The sequence below is a fragment of the Nematocida homosporus genome (genome assembly GCF_024244095.1).
Source record: "Nematocida homosporus strain JUm1504 chromosome Unknown 4499, whole genome shotgun sequence".
In the NCBI taxonomy this organism is placed as follows: Eukaryota; Fungi; Microsporidia; genus Nematocida; species Nematocida homosporus.
In genome coordinates, this window is record NW_026250676.1 from 50176 (window position 1) to 69549 (window position 19374).

Below are 19374 nucleotides of genomic sequence, written 5' to 3' on the forward strand. Positions count from 1 at the left end.
TAACATAGGATTAGTATTAAAGATCTAAACTGTGTGTTTATGTTAATTCACTATAAAAGGAAACTATCTGAGAAATCGACATTTAAGCTATATATATACAAAACTAACCCAAACTAAATTCAAAACCAAACTCAATTCAGTTTCATTTTTATTTTATCTAGACTTAGATCTAAACCTAAACTCTTTATTTAAAACCAGCAAACTTATCTAGGACTCTATCAATATTTATCTTATATTCAGCCATAATTGTAATAGTTTCAACACCAGTAGCAATTTCCATCCTTATAATAAGCTTGCACCGACTAACCCAATACTCACCTAATAGTTAGAGTCAACCCTGGCTTATTTATCAATAGCTGTGATATTATGTTTATAAAGGGCGCTAAGCATGGGTTATGAAAGCCGATAAATAAATCGTATCATATTGGGCTGGAATGGTTTGATTTGGGTTAGTATTGTGCAGATAGCACATTTCCTTATAGATAACACCTTATCACCAGGATATCTATACCAACCCAATAGTTTCTATGACTAATACAAATTCCAGCAATGACATGCCTCGATACGATGTACTCGGCCCTTTATTGAATGTAGACGATGATGGAAACGAGAATGACGTCATACTCAAATTTTAATAATACGGCTAATATTGGGTTAAATTTTGATATGATTTGGATTCTCTACTAACCCAACCATAAGCCAATACTAATGCGATCGGTCACTAAATAAATGATTTAGTGTGAGGAAGGAGTAGTGGTTGTGTAATGGCACTACAATATCTTATTTTTTCTTTTCCTAATCTATGTTATTATCTAGATATATGAATAAGCCCTCAGATAACAGTGCCCAAAACAAGCCGAGGTTTGTACTAGGATGTTTTTCTGTACTTCAGAGCATTCTGGTTAGTGGATACGGCACAGCACTAGATACTTTAATTGGTCTCACCACTACCGACAAACCCTATCGCGTCAAATCAATTAAGTATTGGGTATTGGGAGTGTGTGCCTTACTAGTACTGTTTAATAGTGTTAGTGGGTCAAACTGGTCAGGCGAATCAGACGTATTAAGTGAGTCTAGTGCTGATACTGGTTATTATGAATACGATAAACATCTTGAAGCAAATGGGCTAAGTGAATCTAGTGAATCCAGTGAATCCAGTGAATATAATGCGTCTAGTGAAGATAGTGGGGATAGTGGCTGGTATAGGTTTGAGGATAATGCGTTACAGATAAAATCCCAAGTAGGGCCTTTAGAGGCGAGTGATGTTATTGAACTCCTGGAAACACTCGGGTTTGACTTTGGAAAGCAGCGGGCCATAAAAATCAGTCGATACCATTTTAACCAATTCAATCCAACCATCTCTAATTCTAATACCAACGCAAGCTTATCCATAGATTCCGACAACCTTCCTGAATACGTAATAGAAGATTTAGGGACGCAGATTGGTTTCTCTCTACCACACTATTCAACTATAGAGGAGGCTCAGGATGCTTTGAACAAACTAAGAAAGATTGCTGTGATTAGAACGAACACTGCGTATATTACATGCTTTGCAAGCTATGAACCGCGCAAGTCAATAACGATGCAAATTCTCACTCGAGTGGTTCACGTATTCGACTGTGTGAGGCTTCATCCCTGCTTTGATGCGATCCAGGAACAGCCCTGGGGGTCGACTGAGATCGATACAGAAGCTTGCTGGGAAGAAGCGATGAACACAATTGGCCATGCCAAGTATGAATCCGAGTTCCAACTAGAGTTTGTAACTTCAGAAAAGCGGTTTATTCAGGATTGGATATGCAGCGGGATTGTCATTCTCCGGCCAATTTTCGGGGTTTGTTTAGGCGAATATGAGTATTATACAACATCACTCCTTAGCCAATTGCAGTTTGTCAACGACTATATCATTTCTTTTGAGCGTTTACCTAATGAGGCAAACATGGACTTAAGTTTCCTGGCAACATCGACTTGTAGATGCAGCAAGATCATTATCAAAAACACCAAACCAATGAGGATATCAATTATAGGTCTTGAAGATGCTATTCTCAAGCATCCTATGATTATTCTGGAGATCAGCTGGTCTAATCTTCAATACCTGGGCACATACAACAAGACCCCAATCAATGTTCATACTATTCTAGGCATTGAGACTACCAGCGACTCTTTTAATGACATGAAAGATGCCCGCGAATATATGAAATGCATGACGCCTCTGCCACCACGGGTATTTGCCACCAAGATTATTGCCACAATCTCCACCAAAACCCCATGTAATGTCTTGGACTATTACAAACAATTATACACCGTTGATGCATATGCCATCTATCGAATCAAAGTTGATAAGGCCGAAGTCATCTATGAAAATGGAAGAGCTGATTTGTTTGAGACCTTAGATATGCTCTACAGAGTTAATGCATTGCCAGACATCCCAAAGGAAGTTCAGAGAAACCATCTTATTGGCGGCTGCGAGAAGCTTAGTACCAAGTGGCCACTTCAAGATAATGTGAACATTTATTTAGGCCATCCAGATTTAGACATCTATCTTGACAACTATAAGAAGGCCCGTCTATACTTCTGCCAGAATATACGTTACAAAACCATTAAGATTGACGGCACCCAAGCACCACAAAAAGACCAAACCACCTTATGTCTTGACCTCCTGGCCCTTTTCCAGAACATGGTGGCAGACGAACTCATAATCAAGAATGTACGTACCTGCATCCAGATCACGACTAGTTTTGATATGAAGACTCTAAATCTAAAGAAAGAAGCCATTAAAGAGCCCAAGCACCAAATCAGTGTCAAGAAATTAGTATTAGACACAGTTGATGAAGAGATTGTTTACTGGATAGTAAGACACTACGAATTTATTAGCCAAATAGAGTTACACATTCTAAACCAGCGCTTTACGGACATGGGCATTATTCAGATTTTAGCAGATCCACAAGGCCAATTTATTACCTTGCTTATGATTAACGGATTCCAAGGATTAAATGAGGTTGTGTATCAGAACCAACGAGATATAATAGAAGGTTTCTCTGTCTTCAGGTACATTGAGGAAGCTTCACAAGGAAATAAATCCGCAGAAACAACCGGGATACATAAGCTGGTTTTACAGCTCAATACTACAGAAATCAGCTTGCATAGTGAGCTTTTACAGGAATTCAGGCAATATGGAATCGGATATCGAAAGACTCTCGACCAACCCAAGTACATAAGTGAACTAAGTTATTTTCGCCAAGTCATTGCGTCAGACGATCAAAACATACACATCGCCAATCTTAATTTCGAAAGTATCAAAACCGATTTCTTCAGTCTCCAAGCCCAAGTCCCAACTCTTTTTCCACGATCTAATCTAGCTTTAAATCCAAACACCAACACCCAGAGTTTAACCATAGACTTCAAGCCCGATTTATTTCTCACTGAACCCATCATAGCAACTATTCTGCGCTGGGTATCTTGTCGATTTGCAGGCCTGCACGAGTTAATTGTCAGAAACAATGTTATATTCGAAAACATTCGATGGCGGTTGCGGGGCCGCGTGCATCGATTTCTCGGCCTAGACCCAGAGCTTTGTATTCGCTTTATGGGCAAACCAGGACAAGAGGTTGAGTTATTGGGATGGCAATCTCTAAGAGTCAAGTTCAGCTTCTACGCAGACGTCCATGATCCCACAGCAGAACTCACTGCCGTATCGCACACAACCATCTCTCGATTGGTTGCACAGGCCAGTTCTCTTCAAGATACTATTCCCGCGCACATGGCCCCCAAAGCAACCCTCAAGATGCTCATCAACTCTGTTGAGATGCGCGAGAACGACCCATCGCGCATTGAGTGTTCCATTTGTTTTCGACAGCTTTATATCCCCCAGGACAAAGAGGAAGGCCAACTATCCATTGACTTGCAAGATACATTTAACCCAGAAAATCACATCGATACATTCTGCTATCTCAGATGCGGGCACTCATTCTGCTATATGTGCATATGGGAATACACTAAGAAATGCAATACACCACCAGAACCAACATGTCCCGTCTGCCGAGCACGTAACGTATTCCAAGCAGGTCACCATCTTATAAGTATTCCCTTTCACTGTTTCATCTTTGTCAATGATTGCAGCAACGTATTAACCGGTGCTTACGAATGGCTCAAATCTATCACATTCGGGGACAATTATGTATATATGTACTTTACGTACCCAACTTTCACTGACCTTTGTTCTACCCTCGCCTTTACTCTATCAAATGACGCCGACTCTATGGTCTACCTTGTTTAAATACAGCCCAATAAGTCAGTAGGGATATTGTGTAAATATAGAAGTATGTCGTGTTGGTAAGTAGCTACATACCGTTTTCAACCAATACCAAATCAATACTAACTTCTACCAAGACATAATCAGACCGGACGCTCATAGGATTTATTGAATAAAGCATCAACTGGGTATGGCGTGTTATAGCATCAAATTGAGTTGGTATCTTCTTAAACCAAATACATCATATATTTGTAGTTTGAAGTTGTACTCTACCAATCTCTAACTCAACCCAACCCACTACTAACTTGTGTGTATCTCCCGTGAAATATACTATAATGCAATACACAGCTTATACACTAACCCAATAGAATGGCGGTAGATACTCTAAGCCCCACAAAGTACATAGAAACCCAACCACTTACTCCAAAACCAACCACTTACTCCAAAACCAAGCACAAATCTATCTAACCAACCAATTAATGCTTCAATCTAACCACAAAAACACCGCCATCATTCTAAGTTTACCCCCGTCCCAGCTGAATTAGTATAACAAGATAAGTATGACCACCAAAAAGGCCAGCAACTTCCATACTACCTCAGTCTAACTCAACACCAACACAATACCAACACAATACTAACACAATACCAATAGAATATAAAGACCACACTAACTCTTTCAATGTTTATTGAGTTGCTACTGTATTTGAGTTACCCCTACTAATCCAACCCCGCACTAACCTCTAATTACCACTTAACCAAATCCATCTAGTTAGTACTTAGTAGTTACTATCTAGTTAGTACTTAGTAAGTTGATAAGTTGATAAGCCACTTAATATGAATAGGGTGAGGAGGGTGAGGAGGGTTGGGAGTGAATTAGTTAATACGGCGGCTTGGTCTAGTGGTATGATTTGTGCTTCGGGTGCACGAGGTCCCGGGTTCAATTCCCGGAGCCGCCCTTTTTCTTACTAAGAAAGACTCAGACTCTTAATCCCCTCAGCATCAACATAGAAAGCCGTTCCCTCCCCATCTTCCAGCCGACTCTGACAAAGAATACCTTCCCGAGAGACTGAAACAAGCATACTTTGATCTGAACTGTAAACCAACTGAGTAATATTCTGCAGATGATCAGTAGCTAAGTCTTTACTAAACTCATTCTGCATATCTACTATTTTGATCTGGTTCTTATAAGCCACAGCTACATATACCTTATCCATCTGTCTAAAGATAGTAGCACATCTAGGACTAGCTTTAGTTTTAACTTCTTGCACTAACTGACCAGCTGAATCGAACAAGTAGGCCGATTTAGCCGTTCCCGATAGAATTCCAAAGACTTTCTCTTCTTCATTAACAAAGAGTGTATCTGGATACTTAATAGGCAAAGTAATCTTTTCTATCTCCTTCAAAGTCTTATCAAAAATAGATAACTTATTCTGATAAAGAACTAATAATAAACCCATAAAAACCTTCGTATCAATAATTTTGTTTTTGAACGGTTTTTCTTTGATCAATCGATTAGTATCTAATAATTCTAACCAATCTCGACCTACTAAAACCACTCGATCACCCAATAAATGCACATCCACTATCTCTCTAAAAAGATGCAATCTGCGAATTTTACCATTCACTTGAATTTCCAAATACTCTTTGATCTGAGTAGCAGTATATTGAGGAGTTCTTTTGTAGTAAGAAACATCACTTCTAAGCACTTCAACTTCTTCTTTTTCGGGCACAAGATGCATAAGACGCCGATTACCAGTTAATATGTCCATAAAACTTTTAGTGAATGAGATGTGTATTTGTGTTGTGGTTATGTTTAGTCACTTATCTAGCTACTATTTCTGAACAATTTGAGTCTATTCCTAAGTATACAAAGTCTGATCTAGTTAGTCCTGATCCAATTCTACTTTTTATCTACTATGATGGTCAAGATAAAGGCAAATGTATGGCTTGTGAAGGATATAAACAATGGTTAACTCAATTACGTCATCAAATTGGTGTATTTAAAATCAAAAGACTTAATTTCTATACTTCACCTACTTTAGTGTTAAGATTTAAAACAACTAACTTTCCTACCTTCTTCCTACAATATCAGCAAGAGTTCAAAAACATCACTGATGTTGATTTCTTTAATTTAGGACTACGATATCACAACAATCGATATGCTAATGATATTGATGCTATTCTTAAAAATCCACAAGTTCTTGATAGGATAACTACTCTTAAAGGTCTAAAAGCCCCATCTTCCATTTGCTCTTTGATTTATGCCCAAGTCCTAGCTGTCTTACTAAGTACAGCCCATTGTCTGGACATTCTTCATGCCCTTATACCCTACTGGGTACTCTTCCTGACCATACTTGTTCTTCTTCTAGCTGCCCGTCTTTGCAAACGATCGCCTACAACTACTGCCGATCAGAAGAATAAATAGTCCAACTGTATTAAGTTAAGTTAAGATTTGGTTGAGTTGAGTTGAGTTGAGTTAAGATAAGATTTAGTATTGTATTAGTATTGTATCATTAAATCACAACTACTCTTTCTTTAGATAGCAATCTTATTTATTGATTAATGTACTTTTGACGTACTAACTCCAGATCAATTCAATCCGAACTCGAAATTACTAAATGACGTCATCTTCAAACTTATCATTTATACACTCACTAAAGATATGAGTTTGGGTTGTGATTGAGTTGCGTTTGTGTTAAGTTATGTTATGATTGAGTTACTCCCAGAAATCAACCATACCCATGCAGACTGTATAATAAGATAAGATAAGATAAAGATAAGTTAAGTTAAGTTTTAATAAAGATAAGATAAGATTAAGTTAAGACAATATACTAACTCAACTCAACTTAACTCAACTCAATCATAACTTAACTCAACTTTATACTAACCCAATACTAAATCAATTTAAAATCAAAATAATCTATTCATAATTATAGATAAGATATAGATAACAAAATCAAAATCAAAATCAATTTAATCTAACTCCACCCCACCTAACTCAACTCAACTCAACCTAACCCCACCCCACCCCAACTTAACCTAACTCAATCTAATACTATATAGAGTGTACGTTTTCTTTTTTTTTAATGTGGAACCAACAAAACGATTACCAGCATATGAATTCTACTCCCCAACCGAATCAAAATCAACCGAATCAAAATCAACCCCAACCAGAAATTCCAGTAAAAAAGATAGTCTTAATAGGTGATGGAGGTACAGGTAAAACAACTTTTGTTAAAAGACATATAACTGGTGAGTTTACACGTAAATACGTTGCAACAATAGGAGCAGATACGTATCTCTTACCTTTCTTTACTAATTATGGCCAAGTTAACTACAATCTCTGGGATACAGCTGGACAGGAAAAGTACGGCGGTCTTAGAGATGCTTATTATATTGGAGCGGATGGAGCTATTATTATGTTTGATACAACTTCACGTATTACTTATAAGAATGTCCCTAACTGGTATCGAGATCTACGTAATATCTGTCCTACTATTCCTGTTTGCATTTGTGGGAATAAAGTAGATGTGATAGATAGGAAGGTTAAACCTGCTAATATGAAGGGTAGAAAAGGGATGGTAGCAACGTATTTTGATATTAGTGCGAAGAGTAATTATAATTATGATAAGCCGTTCCTTTTCTTTTCTCGGAAGATCTTTAATCTGCCTGATCTCTTCTTTGTGGCTAATTCTAATCTGTTACCTCCTGAGGCAACGGTAGATGAAGTCTTACTGGAGAAGATGCAGAAGGAGTTTGAAGATGCCTCGGAGCAGGCACTGCCGGACTTTGAATAAAGTAGCTAGTTTGGTTTATGTTTTTGATTAGATATGATATGATTTTGATTTTGATTTAGATAAGATTTTGATTTTGATTTATTACTTTAACAACTTAGTACTAATATAATACCAACTCATTGCAATACTACTACTAATATAATACTAACTCAATGCTAACCCAATAGGACATACCTGGTCTGAAAGGCGGGAAGAAAATTACCTTATTGGGTAATTTTCCTGTCTATAAATAGACCTGAACATGAATAAATACGAGAGTTTAAAATGATGGACCGCAGAAGTCAACTGAAAGCGTTTAATATGCCAATCAACAGAGAGAAAACTTCACCATTCCTCAAAGAAGTTGACCTCCTAGGTCACCACCACCTCAGCCATAATCGGATACGTTCCACAGCCGATCGCACCCAAGGAATTAGGGACTTTCCTGTTCCAAAGACAGTATGTGACGTAAGGCAAGATGAATATACGACACTGGAGGAAGGGGAACTTACTACACTTCTTAACTTCCTTGAGTACAATGAAGATGAAGAGACATTTGCCGAGTGGGAAGGCCTGCTGGACGGAGATGTCTCGTGGGAAGCAATGCCACCTTCAGCCCGCATCTGGGCCTTAATCAAACATGGACAAACACGAGATCTGGACCGTTTCCGCGCGATGAGAATCAGACTAGTCAAGCTAGCTAGGGAGCTCCGCAAACTGGAAGGGGACGAGGCAGATTCCGAAGAAGTGCTTTGGACAACCGCACGACGTCAACTTATTGAGATATTCCACTCCACCAATGAGGAACAGTGGACGATACCACCCCTCAAGAAGAGCGACAGCATATACCTCTGGAGCCTTATAGTATGGGGTCTATATCTGGACAAGAAAATCACGTGGGCACACATTGTGAAAGATATCGAATCGACAGTGCCCCACTCGAATTTAGCGGGAAAGGTTTTCGATCCAACCAAACCGGATTTACGTAGGTTTGTGGATCTGTGTGCGGCAATAGACAACAAGGAAAAGGCTACCAGGCGATCTCAAGCTGAAGCAAATAGGAAAACTGGAACCTCGAACCCCCGTTTGAACCTCGTCTGTACGTACTGCAAGAAGAAAGGGCATAAGGAAGAAGAGTGCTTTACAAAGAAGAACAAAGAGTCGAAAGAGACTAAACCCAAAGCTAAGTTGACGTCTTTGGAACCGCAAATGAGGACGAACATACCTCTACCGGAAGAAGATAAAGTCGAAATAGAAGGACCGTGCATCGCTGAGTTCACCCTAGGTTCAGGAAAACCAATGAGTGGAACATATGTCACTGGATCCCAACTTAACGTGATTAATTGGGAGATGTATGAGCAGTTAGTACAAGAGCAGGGACCGATACAGTGCTATAAACCAGAAATAACATCTCTGTATAGCGTAAACGGAAAGGAAGTGAGAACCGAGAGCCTAATTGTTCTGCCGATGAGCGTAAAAGGAGTTGAAGTCGGAAGACAGCAATTCTATATTATCCGAAACAAGAGGCTGGATCAACCCTTAATAGGTCTACCTGCTATCCGAGCATACGAAAGCCGGATAGATGCACTCAAGACAAAAGTACAACTAGATAAATATCCGATACCGGAATTCTTACCATCACTGATGCACTAAGAGATACTACCGTGTTCTCCAAGATCGATTTAAAGGAAGGGTTCGTCAATGTTCCCCTACGAAAGAGTGATCGAGTTAAAGTTAGCAATCTAATACTAACTCAATCTAACACCAACTCAATCTAATACCAACTCAATCTAATACTAACACAACCCAATACTAACTCAATCTAATAATAAACTTATCTTGATTTTACCTAATTGGGTAGTGAAGGCGTGCTAGAGAAGAAGATAGTAGAGATGGTTGAGATAGTTGGAATAATTGAGATAGTAGAGATAGTTAGGAGTAAATAAATTAGAAGTGCTACTATGTTGATTGGATTAAGTTGATTGGTGGTACTATGTTGATTGGGTACTATGTTGATTGGTGGTAGTGCGATGATGGATTGGCCAAGGTTTCCTTTTTGGGAAATGGGGCTTAAACTCATATGTTTTTTCCAACATTAGACTGATGGTAATCACAGAAATGGCTCGTAATAGAAATCGGAAGAAAAAGATCTCTTTAGTATTTGGATGTGTTGTCCTACTTGTGCTTTTGACTATACTAGGACTTATAAACTTTAGACGGCGGGTGGTAAGGAAGAAGGTTCATACTCATATTTATGGGGTCAAAGATCAAAATCTCTATGAATCAATGAAACTTACTAATGGAATGAGAGTGGTGGTAATTAGTAATCCGATGGCAACTCAGGCGGCTGCTGCACTTTCTGTTGGTGCTGGATTGAGTAATGATCCGGTTGAACATCTTGGATTAGCTCATTTACTTGAACATATGCTGGTTATGGGTAGTGATAAGTATCCAGAGGAAGACTACTATGTTAATTGGATTAGAAGTAAAGGTGGGAGGTATAGGGCACAGACTACTCTTTTTGAAACCAAGTACTTTCATGCTCTGCCGGCCGAGTATGGTAAAGAAGCCCTTTCTATTCTTAGCCGGTTCTTTATTGAGCCACGCATGAGTGAAACTGTTCTGGATCGGGAAAAGAAGGTAGTTGATAGTGAGATGAAAAGGAATCTTACAGATCAGAATACACGTCGTCTTGTTCTAATGAGTAATTTCATCAAAAAGACCCATCCTATGTCCAAGTTCAATATTGGTTCAGAAAAGACTCTAGCTAAGACAACTCGAGCTGATTTAATGAGTTTCTGGAAGTACCATTATACTCCTCGGAATATGACTCTGGCTATTTTCGGCAAGGAGAGTCTGGAGGAGTTGAAAGGGTATGCTACTGAGTTCTTTAGTGATGTTAAGGAGTATACAGAGGCTAAATGGGAGTTTTCGGGTGAGCCTACTCTGATTAAACCTACTACTAAACGTGATCCTTTTGATAAGTCTTATGATATTGGAACTAAAGAGACAAGTGGTAAGATTGTGTACTACCGACCGAATGAAAGTAAGGAATCTAGTACTCGGCTGACTATTTACATCTTTTTACCAGCAATGCGGCTTGCTTATCGGGAACAGACTTTACACTTTTTGATCAAGATGTTGGAGAATGGTAATAAGGGAAGTCTTAATTCCATTCTTTTGAAAAACAATGTTACATCTTCTGGTGACGTATTTGCCCAAATGGAAAGGGATTCAACTTATTTTGCTGTTTATTACACTTTAATTGATGCTACTCCTGAGAAGATTGCTAGTGTTTTGAATTTGATTGAAGGCTATCTTAAGATGATCAAAGAAAATGCCACTGAGAAGCTCTATCAGAAATACGCTAGGCTTATGCAAAATCAAAAACAGTGTATTACTCCGGACGATCAATTACAAACCACTATCCAAATAGCTACTAGTTTGCCCTACCGTAAACTTAAGGACGTTTTCACTGGTGATTATGATTGGACTAGTTTCAACAAAGAAGATTTTGGGTTTATCCTTAGTATTATGATGGATCGTTCTAACTGGCTAGTTATGGTTGAAACTAGTACTCTTTTCTTAGGTAAACCACTCTTATCTGATCAGCATTTTGGTCTTAAGTATTTCGTTGAAAAGGTTTCTAATGTAACTGATGCGGATATTGACGCACTACAGAGTCAACTTGCTTGGGTTACTACGGACTTTGGCGAAGAGGTAGATTTCTCTACTGCTCGGGGCCAGAACGTGTCTTACGCTTTGGGGACGGCCTTTAAGAACATCAAAGAATACGAGATGCCTTCTGATAAGGATATTGAGCATTTCTCCATTACTGAAGATGGATTTGAAGCCCATTTAATTCACAAACAAGATATTCGTTCTAAAGAGGCGTACCTTACTCTGTGCTTAGGATGTATTGATATTTACAAGAACATAAGCGCTTACGTTTCTTTCATTGGGTATGCCGAGGCATTTACAAGCAACTTCCTTCTTGCCCATAAAGAAGACATGCAGATGTCTGGTGTATCACTCAAACCTATTGTTGAGGATTTCGGTGCGGCTTTACTTACTTTTACTGGCAACCCACTCGCACTTGAGGATCTGATTAGAATCTTCCTAAAAGAGTTCAACGAACAGAAAGAAGAACTGCTTATTCAAACCAGTAATATGGCCATGGCCAAATACGATGCCTTAAAGCACGAAAGTCCGAGTAACAGACTCTTTCTGGGTCTGATTCGGAGTAAAAACCGTTACACATATCTAGATGAAGAGGAGTGTATTGAAGTAGCCCATGATCTAACCATTAACGAGTTCTTCTCTATCACTGAAGCAGATATTAAGCTTTATGCCATTGGCAATCTTACTCAATCCGAATTCACTCGTATTTGTCAGTTGATCAAAGATACTATCAAACCCAATACCCAAAAGAAGCTTGATTTGGAAGGACCACTATTGAACCACGTTGATGTGGCCATACAGGACCAGGAAAACATTGCCCTCTTAATATCTCACGAAATCACTAAGTTTACGCCAGTCAAAAACCTCGTGGTTGCTGATTTGATCGGTCAGGCTATGTCCAGTAAGTTCATCGATGAATTGCAGACCAAAAAAGGGCCTGGGTACGTGGCTCAGATGAACTCCAGGACTTTGTTTTCGCAAAGCCATCTGAACTGGTTAGTTCAAGCCAACAGTCCTTATGAAAAGATCCAGACCGAAATACTCCAGTTCATTGCTGGCCTGTCCGCAGCATTCCAGCGCCTCTCCCCTGCAGAGTTTGACACGATTAAGCAAGCATTGATTGCTACCTACCAACAAAAGGCCAGCAACGCACAAGAATACATCAACATACATCTTAACTTTTGGCGCTTCCATGGTTTTGACCTCGGCCATTGCGATGAACTAGTCAAAATAGTCACTACCATAACCAAAGATGAACTGGCTAACTATTGTGCCACCGAAATTGTCAAAAGCATCACTGCTGTACTTGCTTCCAACAAAGTGACTACAACCTTATGTCTTCCTTAAATATAACAATAAAGCATTTTGATAAGATATTATGATCCGAATTAGTCAATCATTTATTTGGTTGCTGTGGTGTCCTCGCCGGCCTCCACTTCAAAGTGAGCTATCTACTGGGACAAAGTTCTGTAATGTTTATCGGCCTGCCACTGATCGCAGCGAACGCGATTAAAATCTCGAAGTAGAAATCACAAGCTCAGAAGATAAATATAACCAGAGCTTGCGGGCTATCTCAAGATGATGCACGATGAAGAGAACCAAACCTATAACCACATATCTGAGACTCCCGAAGAATCAGAGTTGAATAAATCCACCCGCTGCCTCCTTCAAGATCGGTCTTTAGTTGAGTGTGCTTGGTTGACAGACACTATCCCTTCCTCGGGGCCCGACACTGACCAATCAAAAGATGTTCTTAACCAGCTTAAAGCCCCAAGCATTTATGAACGTCTAATCCAAATCGTAAGACAAACCATTCGCTGGTCCCTTTTATTAGTTTGCTTCTTCTACTTTGGCGTTCTTCTGGCCTCTTACGGTTACTTCCAGACACTCGGATTCTTCCCTTTACTTGGTCTCTTCATTGGGTTTGTTTTGACCACTATTGTTTGGTTGGTTGCTACCACCACTGATGGCAATCACGAGGTAAACGACCCCTGCCGAGTAGTGGCTTGCTGCTTCTCAACTCTGCTCCTAGCCCGACCCGCTGATTTGGTAGGCAATTCATGGCCTATATCTCTTTTTACACATATGATTACCCCCAATAATCTCCTTCTTTTCACCGCAGCTGTCCATCTCATTGTCTTCAGTATTGGATTAGCTTATGTCGACACAAACTTCCAACGAGTCCTAAACCTATTCCCTGATCTTATCTTTATAGCAGCCTTCTTGGACCGCAGTGTCAGCCGACCACCTCCCGAACAAGACAAAAAGCCTCCCCAGAACACCTTCCCAATCTACACGTTCATCACCGGGGTTGTTCTACTCCTTGTAACCGCGGTTATTCTCTTACTGGTTATTTATAAAGTTGATACCGACTTCATCAACTACCTCCACAAACCCATCAAACAACACATGCATGCACCCCACCACCACTAGTAACCCCATTAAATTAGTCTTGCCATATCTATATCTACTCCTTTCGCAATTTACCATATTAAAGGCGGCACGCTATGGCCAAAAGTATGCCAAAATAGTTTATTATTGGTCGTTGCTGTAGACCAAAGCTATATGGACCAATTTAACCTCAACAAGTATTTAACTATTAGCACAGACTTACCCTATGGCCTGATCATGCAAGCAAAAGATAAGTCAATTAGAAGTGATTTTTTTCCTAATCGGGAAATGACGTAAGCTTTTATGGATCTTTTTTCGTAAACTTTGATGAAATACCGCTCTACTCGGACAGGTATATCTAGCTCGGAACAAGATCGCCAACTATTAGCAGTAGACGTTGACAACAGTTATATTTCGCCTGGTTCAGATTTTAATGATGAGCCGCCACGAACTATGCCCGCAGACAAGACACAAATATCACAAAGATTGTCAGCTTATGCCAAAAAAGGACTGTATAGTGTAGTTTTGTGCGACTCATTCATTATGATTTATCTGGGAGTGGCTAGTTGGTCTGGCATGATGTCGATTTTAGGATTAATGGCTTGGCATGCTCGTCAGGTTTTGATATTAGGAAATAGACCGTATGAACCAGTCAAAGTCCAGCAATGGGCGAAGAACTACACTTGTATATGTATCTTGTTTGCCGTCATCTTCTCGGTAGGGATGTTTTACCACTGGAAACGGCTTAGTGATAAGTGCAAGCGAACTGATTCCCAAAGAAACATTTTGATCCACATATGCTGTAGTCTGGTGGTGGCAACAATAATGCTAGCATTGGTACTTGGCCGTGGTTTAGAGTACTTGCCCCAAATGATGGATTTTGTTGGATCTACATCCCCTTTTAACTTTATTCGTGGCGTTTTGATTGTGTTCGGGTGTGTTTCACTCTTCTGTGCGATTCAGGGCGTGATTAGAGACTGGATAACGGGCAGTGTACGCAGAGCCATCGTAAACCTACTGGTAATTGCTGTGGTCTGTCTATCTCTATTTGCTACTATCCGCTGGGGTCTAGCCATCGCGGAGCAAGTGGGCTTCCATGGGTATATGGCTCGAAACATTAAACCGCCAACTGCTTCAGAGATAAATAAGGCCGAGACACAAGCCAAGAACAGCGAAGAGGCCTATCAGAAACAATACGAGAAGTACAAACCGTACGAAGAAGGCCTCCAGAAGGCCGATGCTGATGTAGCTGAGTTAAAGGAAAAGATCTTGAAGAACCAAAAGCAGATTGTCGATGCCCGCAACTCCCTTAACAATACTGAATCTGAAATGCTCAGGAAGTCTTACCAGGATACCATTGACCAATTGACAAATGAGAATGGGGCCATTCGTAGGGGTGAACTTCTGAAGGCCGAGAAGTTACGGAATTCTATTTATTTGGATCCCGAATGTCAAAGGTTGAGAAATGAGGTTATGCGATTGAAAACCCACCACGAGCAACTAGATGCTGTTTATCAAGTGACGAAGCAGGACTTTAAACTTTCTGGTCAGGGTAACAAGGAGCTTAAAGTTCAATTCGAGACGTTATTCCCAATACACAAGAACGCATCTCAGAACGTTGCACCACAAAATAGCCTACCCAATTCATCTATATCGAATAGCCCCCACGTCCACAATAACCCTACTAACTCAGTGGAAATTCCCAACTAGCCCTTTCGGCTACCACTAAGCAGTATTTGAGGATAGTTGAATTACTCATAATATAATAAACCCACTGCAATGTGCTATTTATCTACATCTTCTGTTGGTGTCTCCATGATTTGACTAAACTTTAGTGGGTAGGCCATGGTAGGTCATTTGAGTTAGTTTGGTGTTGGGTTGGTGTAGTGCCCAATAAGGAAGTCCATCTTAACTAATACATCCTCTGTTAAAGATAGTGCTTGAGATAAGTCTGGGCACCATTTATTGAGTAAATAAGGGTGAGTTGGAATAAGATGACGTCATATTAAGTTAATGCTAGTATTAGTATTGGGTTAGTACTAAGTTATGGGTACTAAGTAATGAGTGCTTACTAGTAATCAGGTCGATCGGGTGGAAAATGGGTAGTGGTCGTATGACGACACTACAATTAGTAATAAAAAGCTTAGTCTTGATGTTCATAGCCATCGTGTTTATTTCGTTTGATCTCTATTATCACCTAAAGAAATAGTTTATTGCTGTCATCTATTGTAGGCTTCAAATACTCGGGTTGTCGTTAGGTTAGAAAAGGCTTCTAGAAGAGAATAGTTAGATCATATGGCTTGGGATCGGAAGAGAAATATATGCTAGCTACAGGCAGAACTGTAGTCAGGCCTTCCAAATTGCTTTCACACATCTAATTGGGTTGGTGATTACTTGAGTGCATAGTTGATGGGTGTTATAGTAATCCGGGTTTAAGTTCTCTGCGAATTGTTAGAATAGACTTTGTCTTCTGAGTTGGAATCAGAAACGTCTGGTAAGTAGCATTAGTAGTACCTTACTCGACGTGCCAGTGCAGATTAACTGTTTAGCCAGATTTGATACGGAAAATAGTGATTCCATCAACGTAATCAAATAATATCCTCCAATTAACCCCAGAAATGGCCATAAAACAAATAGCCCAGGTTAACGCGATCAAAGATAAACCCATAAAAGTAACGGTTATCACAATTTGCGTCCAGCACATTGAAATCTTCCTTGTTTGCTCAAATCTCCTTTTAATACTAAAAAGAGCCGAAAACAAGATAACACTAAACCCAGTTACTCCCAGAATGAACAACACACAAGCAATTACCCCAAACCTAACTTTGGCACCAAGATGCGGAAATCCAAAAGCCAGCAGCAAGAATATAGCGAGACCTATAAGCAGTGCAATAAACATAGATATAGAAATTGGGTTGGTAAATGAGCCAAATCGGTACTCATTGGGCTCAGAAGGAGTATTATGAAGAGCCTTATATGCCAAAAAGGCACAAGTGCCTAGCATAAGCACAACGAAAAGGAACGCAATCCCATACGCCTGAGAAGTGAAACTATTTATCTCATCAGCTGAAAGAGATCGACCCAGCAGACCCAATGGGTTCTTTTTGATAACAGTCGATGTTTTGAGCACAATAACTATCGCTAGCGCGCAAAAGATTATCCAGGTCGCTGTTCCTGTTGACGTAATGATTGTTCGATGTATTCTTTTTCGCTTCTCTCTCGCAGACATGAGATCTAAGTCATTACTGACGACCGCGGCCACAGGTCTTCTGGTATCTATATTGCCAATCTTTCGTAATGGGACTGATTCGTCAGTTTTAGCATTTCTTGATCCTTGCGTCGGTTCATATGACATGCCGTGATGTAAAAATGTAATATAATACCTAAAAAGGAAATTCGAGCAAACCAACTATCTCTAAATCCAATTCAACTCAACTCAATCCAACTCAACTCAATCCAATACAATACTAACCTAACCTAACCTAATACAATACTGACCCGATCAGTTCAACACTACTTCAAGATAACCGATCAAGACACTAAGGATCTCCTCTTTAACCTCCAAACTGTCGAAGTAGCAAACACCCTATCTGTTGCGGTTGATGAATCAGCTGCCAATGCTGTAGCAGACAATCCCGCTTTAATTCAATAGCCAGCACCTACTACACACAACCCTCCCCAACCCGCATAGATTCCTTCTAGAGTGTGTAGGCTCTTTCCCTAGCACACCAAAGCCAAGACGACTATTAAATATCTAACACGGCTTTAATAAACCTATGAGATCTTAGATAATACATAAAAAGTATCTAACTAGCTTAGATTTATTTTAAAAAGATTGTTACTAAATTTCCTAAAAAGGAAATTATACTCGAACTTTTAAAATTTCCTTTTCAGGAAATTATTTGCATATTTACGTCACTTAAAAAAAATATATGATGTTCCGAAAAGACCCTGTTGAGGATGAATTTGGGATGAAGCAGCCATTACTTGGTGTCAATGCAGAAAAATTACCCCGGCCCCATCCATCTGGTGCCGATGCTTTTGATATCAGAACCATTATAATGCAACTTGTCCCATGCAAAACACAAGACATAATTGCTTACATTTCTATGTGTACATGGAATGGTGCAATAATTCTCTTTATCTATGCTACGTTAAGAGCCGGTGATGTGGTTATGAAGTCGGCTGCGCCACACGAGCGTTTTAATCCAGTCGACGCTCGCTCTGAGTTTAGGTGGATGGCCTTCTGGGCTGTTATTGTGGGAGTAATTGGGCTGATTTACCTTATTCGCCGTATTAGAAAGACTGTTTTGGCTAGAGTTGATAGCCACCACAAGAATGTGGCTAAGGGATTTATCATGACTGCTTCCATTCTAGGTGGTGTGGCCATTCCGCTTGTTTTTTGGGGAATTGGTGCTGCAATTGCTGCCATTACCGGTGTAGCTGCTATTACTAGCATCACCTTAGCTGCTGGTGGTTTAATTATGGCTGGGTTTGCACTTGGATATATGATAATTCAAGTTACCATTTCAACTGTCAATAAGGAGAAAAGAAACCAGAACGGCTTAATTAAGAACCGAAAGAACATTGCCTGTGTTGCCATTATTGTGGTTTCTGTAATTGCTCTTCTTATTTGGGCTATCTTATTGGCTCGAGTTGTTGGTCTTAGCTTAGATATGACTAGAACAATTATACCCCCAACTGATGAACAGTGGAAAACTATTACAACTAACTACGCCCAAGCCAAGGCCGCTCGAGAAAACGAACTCCAAACCGCATACAACACTAGCAAAACTGCTGCCGAGACTAAGATCGCCGACACTAACAAACTACTTAGCGAGAAACATGACTTGCTAGCCAAAACCCAGACCGAACTATCCAATGCTGTTACAGATGAAGCCAAGGCAGCCCTTAATACGAAGATTGCCAACCTCAATGCTGAAATTACCAAGCACACTGATACTATTAACCAACAAAACGCTCTCATCAAATCCCTCGGGCCTGATTACCCCGCTACAATCAACAAGCTTTCTACTACTCTACGCAACGCTGATTCTGCCGTGGTCGATAAGACTAGCGCATGGACAGCCGCCACTGATGAGCTTAAAGCCGCTACTGACGCCACTCGGCCAGCACTTCAGAGCAAGGCTGATCAGCTGGAGAAAGCTCTTGACGAGTGCAAGAAACTTGCCGCAGAAGCCAAAGCCAATCATACTTCGGCTACCATAGCCTATGACAAGCTTGTTCATCACGATAGTCTTGCCCTGCAAAAGCGTG

General features: G+C 40.0%; 10 protein-coding genes across 10 annotated transcripts; 8 read left to right on the plus strand and 2 right to left on the minus strand.

Moving 5' to 3' along the window:
• Nucleotides 1–802: 802 nt before the first annotated feature.
• On the plus strand, nt 803–4273 carry NEHOM01_1247 (uncharacterized protein; the record flags this gene model as incomplete). Its single annotated transcript, XM_051490125.1, has 1 exon — nt 803–4273. The coding sequence occupies one exon, from the start codon at nt 803–805 to the stop codon at nt 4271–4273; it is 3471 nt and encodes a 1156-aa protein (XP_051346085.1).
• A 941-nt stretch (nt 4274–5214) lies between these two features.
• Nucleotides 5215–6018, minus strand: NEHOM01_1248 (uncharacterized protein; the record flags this gene model as incomplete). The annotated part of the gene is made up of 1 exon (XM_051490126.1): nt 5215–6018. The coding sequence occupies one exon, from the start codon at nt 6016–6018 to the stop codon at nt 5215–5217; it is 804 nt and encodes a 267-aa protein (XP_051346086.1).
• Nucleotides 6019–6032: 14 nt separating this feature from the next.
• NEHOM01_1249 (uncharacterized protein) lies at nt 6033–6674 on the plus strand (the record flags this gene model as incomplete). The annotated part of the gene is made up of 1 exon (XM_051490127.1): nt 6033–6674. The coding sequence occupies one exon, from the start codon at nt 6033–6035 to the stop codon at nt 6672–6674; it is 642 nt and encodes a 213-aa protein (XP_051346087.1).
• Nucleotides 6675–7335: 661 nt separating this feature from the next.
• On the plus strand, nt 7336–8046 carry NEHOM01_1250 (GTP-binding nuclear protein Ran; the record flags this gene model as incomplete). The annotated part of the gene is made up of 1 exon (XM_051490128.1): nt 7336–8046. One exon carries the CDS (start codon nt 7336–7338, stop codon nt 8044–8046), a length of 711 nt encoding a protein of 236 aa, XP_051346088.1.
• A 264-nt stretch (nt 8047–8310) lies between these two features.
• Nucleotides 8311–9678, plus strand: NEHOM01_1251 (uncharacterized protein; the record flags this gene model as incomplete). Its single annotated transcript, XM_051490129.1, has 1 exon — nt 8311–9678. The coding sequence occupies one exon, from the start codon at nt 8311–8313 to the stop codon at nt 9676–9678; it is 1368 nt and encodes a 455-aa protein (XP_051346089.1).
• Nucleotides 9679–10128: 450 nt separating this feature from the next.
• Nucleotides 10129–13053, plus strand: NEHOM01_1252 (uncharacterized protein; the record flags this gene model as incomplete). The annotated part of the gene is made up of 1 exon (XM_051490130.1): nt 10129–13053. One exon carries the CDS (start codon nt 10129–10131, stop codon nt 13051–13053), a length of 2925 nt encoding a protein of 974 aa, XP_051346090.1.
• A 231-nt stretch (nt 13054–13284) lies between these two features.
• NEHOM01_1253 (uncharacterized protein) lies at nt 13285–14139 on the plus strand (the record flags this gene model as incomplete). Its single annotated transcript, XM_051490131.1, has 1 exon — nt 13285–14139. One exon carries the CDS (start codon nt 13285–13287, stop codon nt 14137–14139), a length of 855 nt encoding a protein of 284 aa, XP_051346091.1.
• A 285-nt stretch (nt 14140–14424) lies between these two features.
• NEHOM01_1254 (uncharacterized protein) lies at nt 14425–15807 on the plus strand (the record flags this gene model as incomplete). Its single annotated transcript, XM_051490132.1, has 1 exon — nt 14425–15807. One exon carries the CDS (start codon nt 14425–14427, stop codon nt 15805–15807), a length of 1383 nt encoding a protein of 460 aa, XP_051346092.1.
• Nucleotides 15808–16642: 835 nt separating this feature from the next.
• On the minus strand, nt 16643–17452 carry NEHOM01_1255 (uncharacterized protein; the record flags this gene model as incomplete). The annotated part of the gene is made up of 1 exon (XM_051490133.1): nt 16643–17452. One exon carries the CDS (start codon nt 17450–17452, stop codon nt 16643–16645), a length of 810 nt encoding a protein of 269 aa, XP_051346093.1.
• Nucleotides 17453–18029: 577 nt separating this feature from the next.
• On the plus strand, nt 18030–19374 carry NEHOM01_1256 (uncharacterized protein; the record flags this gene model as incomplete). The annotated part of the gene is made up of 1 exon (XM_051490134.1): nt 18030–19374. A coding segment is annotated over one exon (1345 nt), but the record flags the coding sequence as incomplete, so codon positions are not given.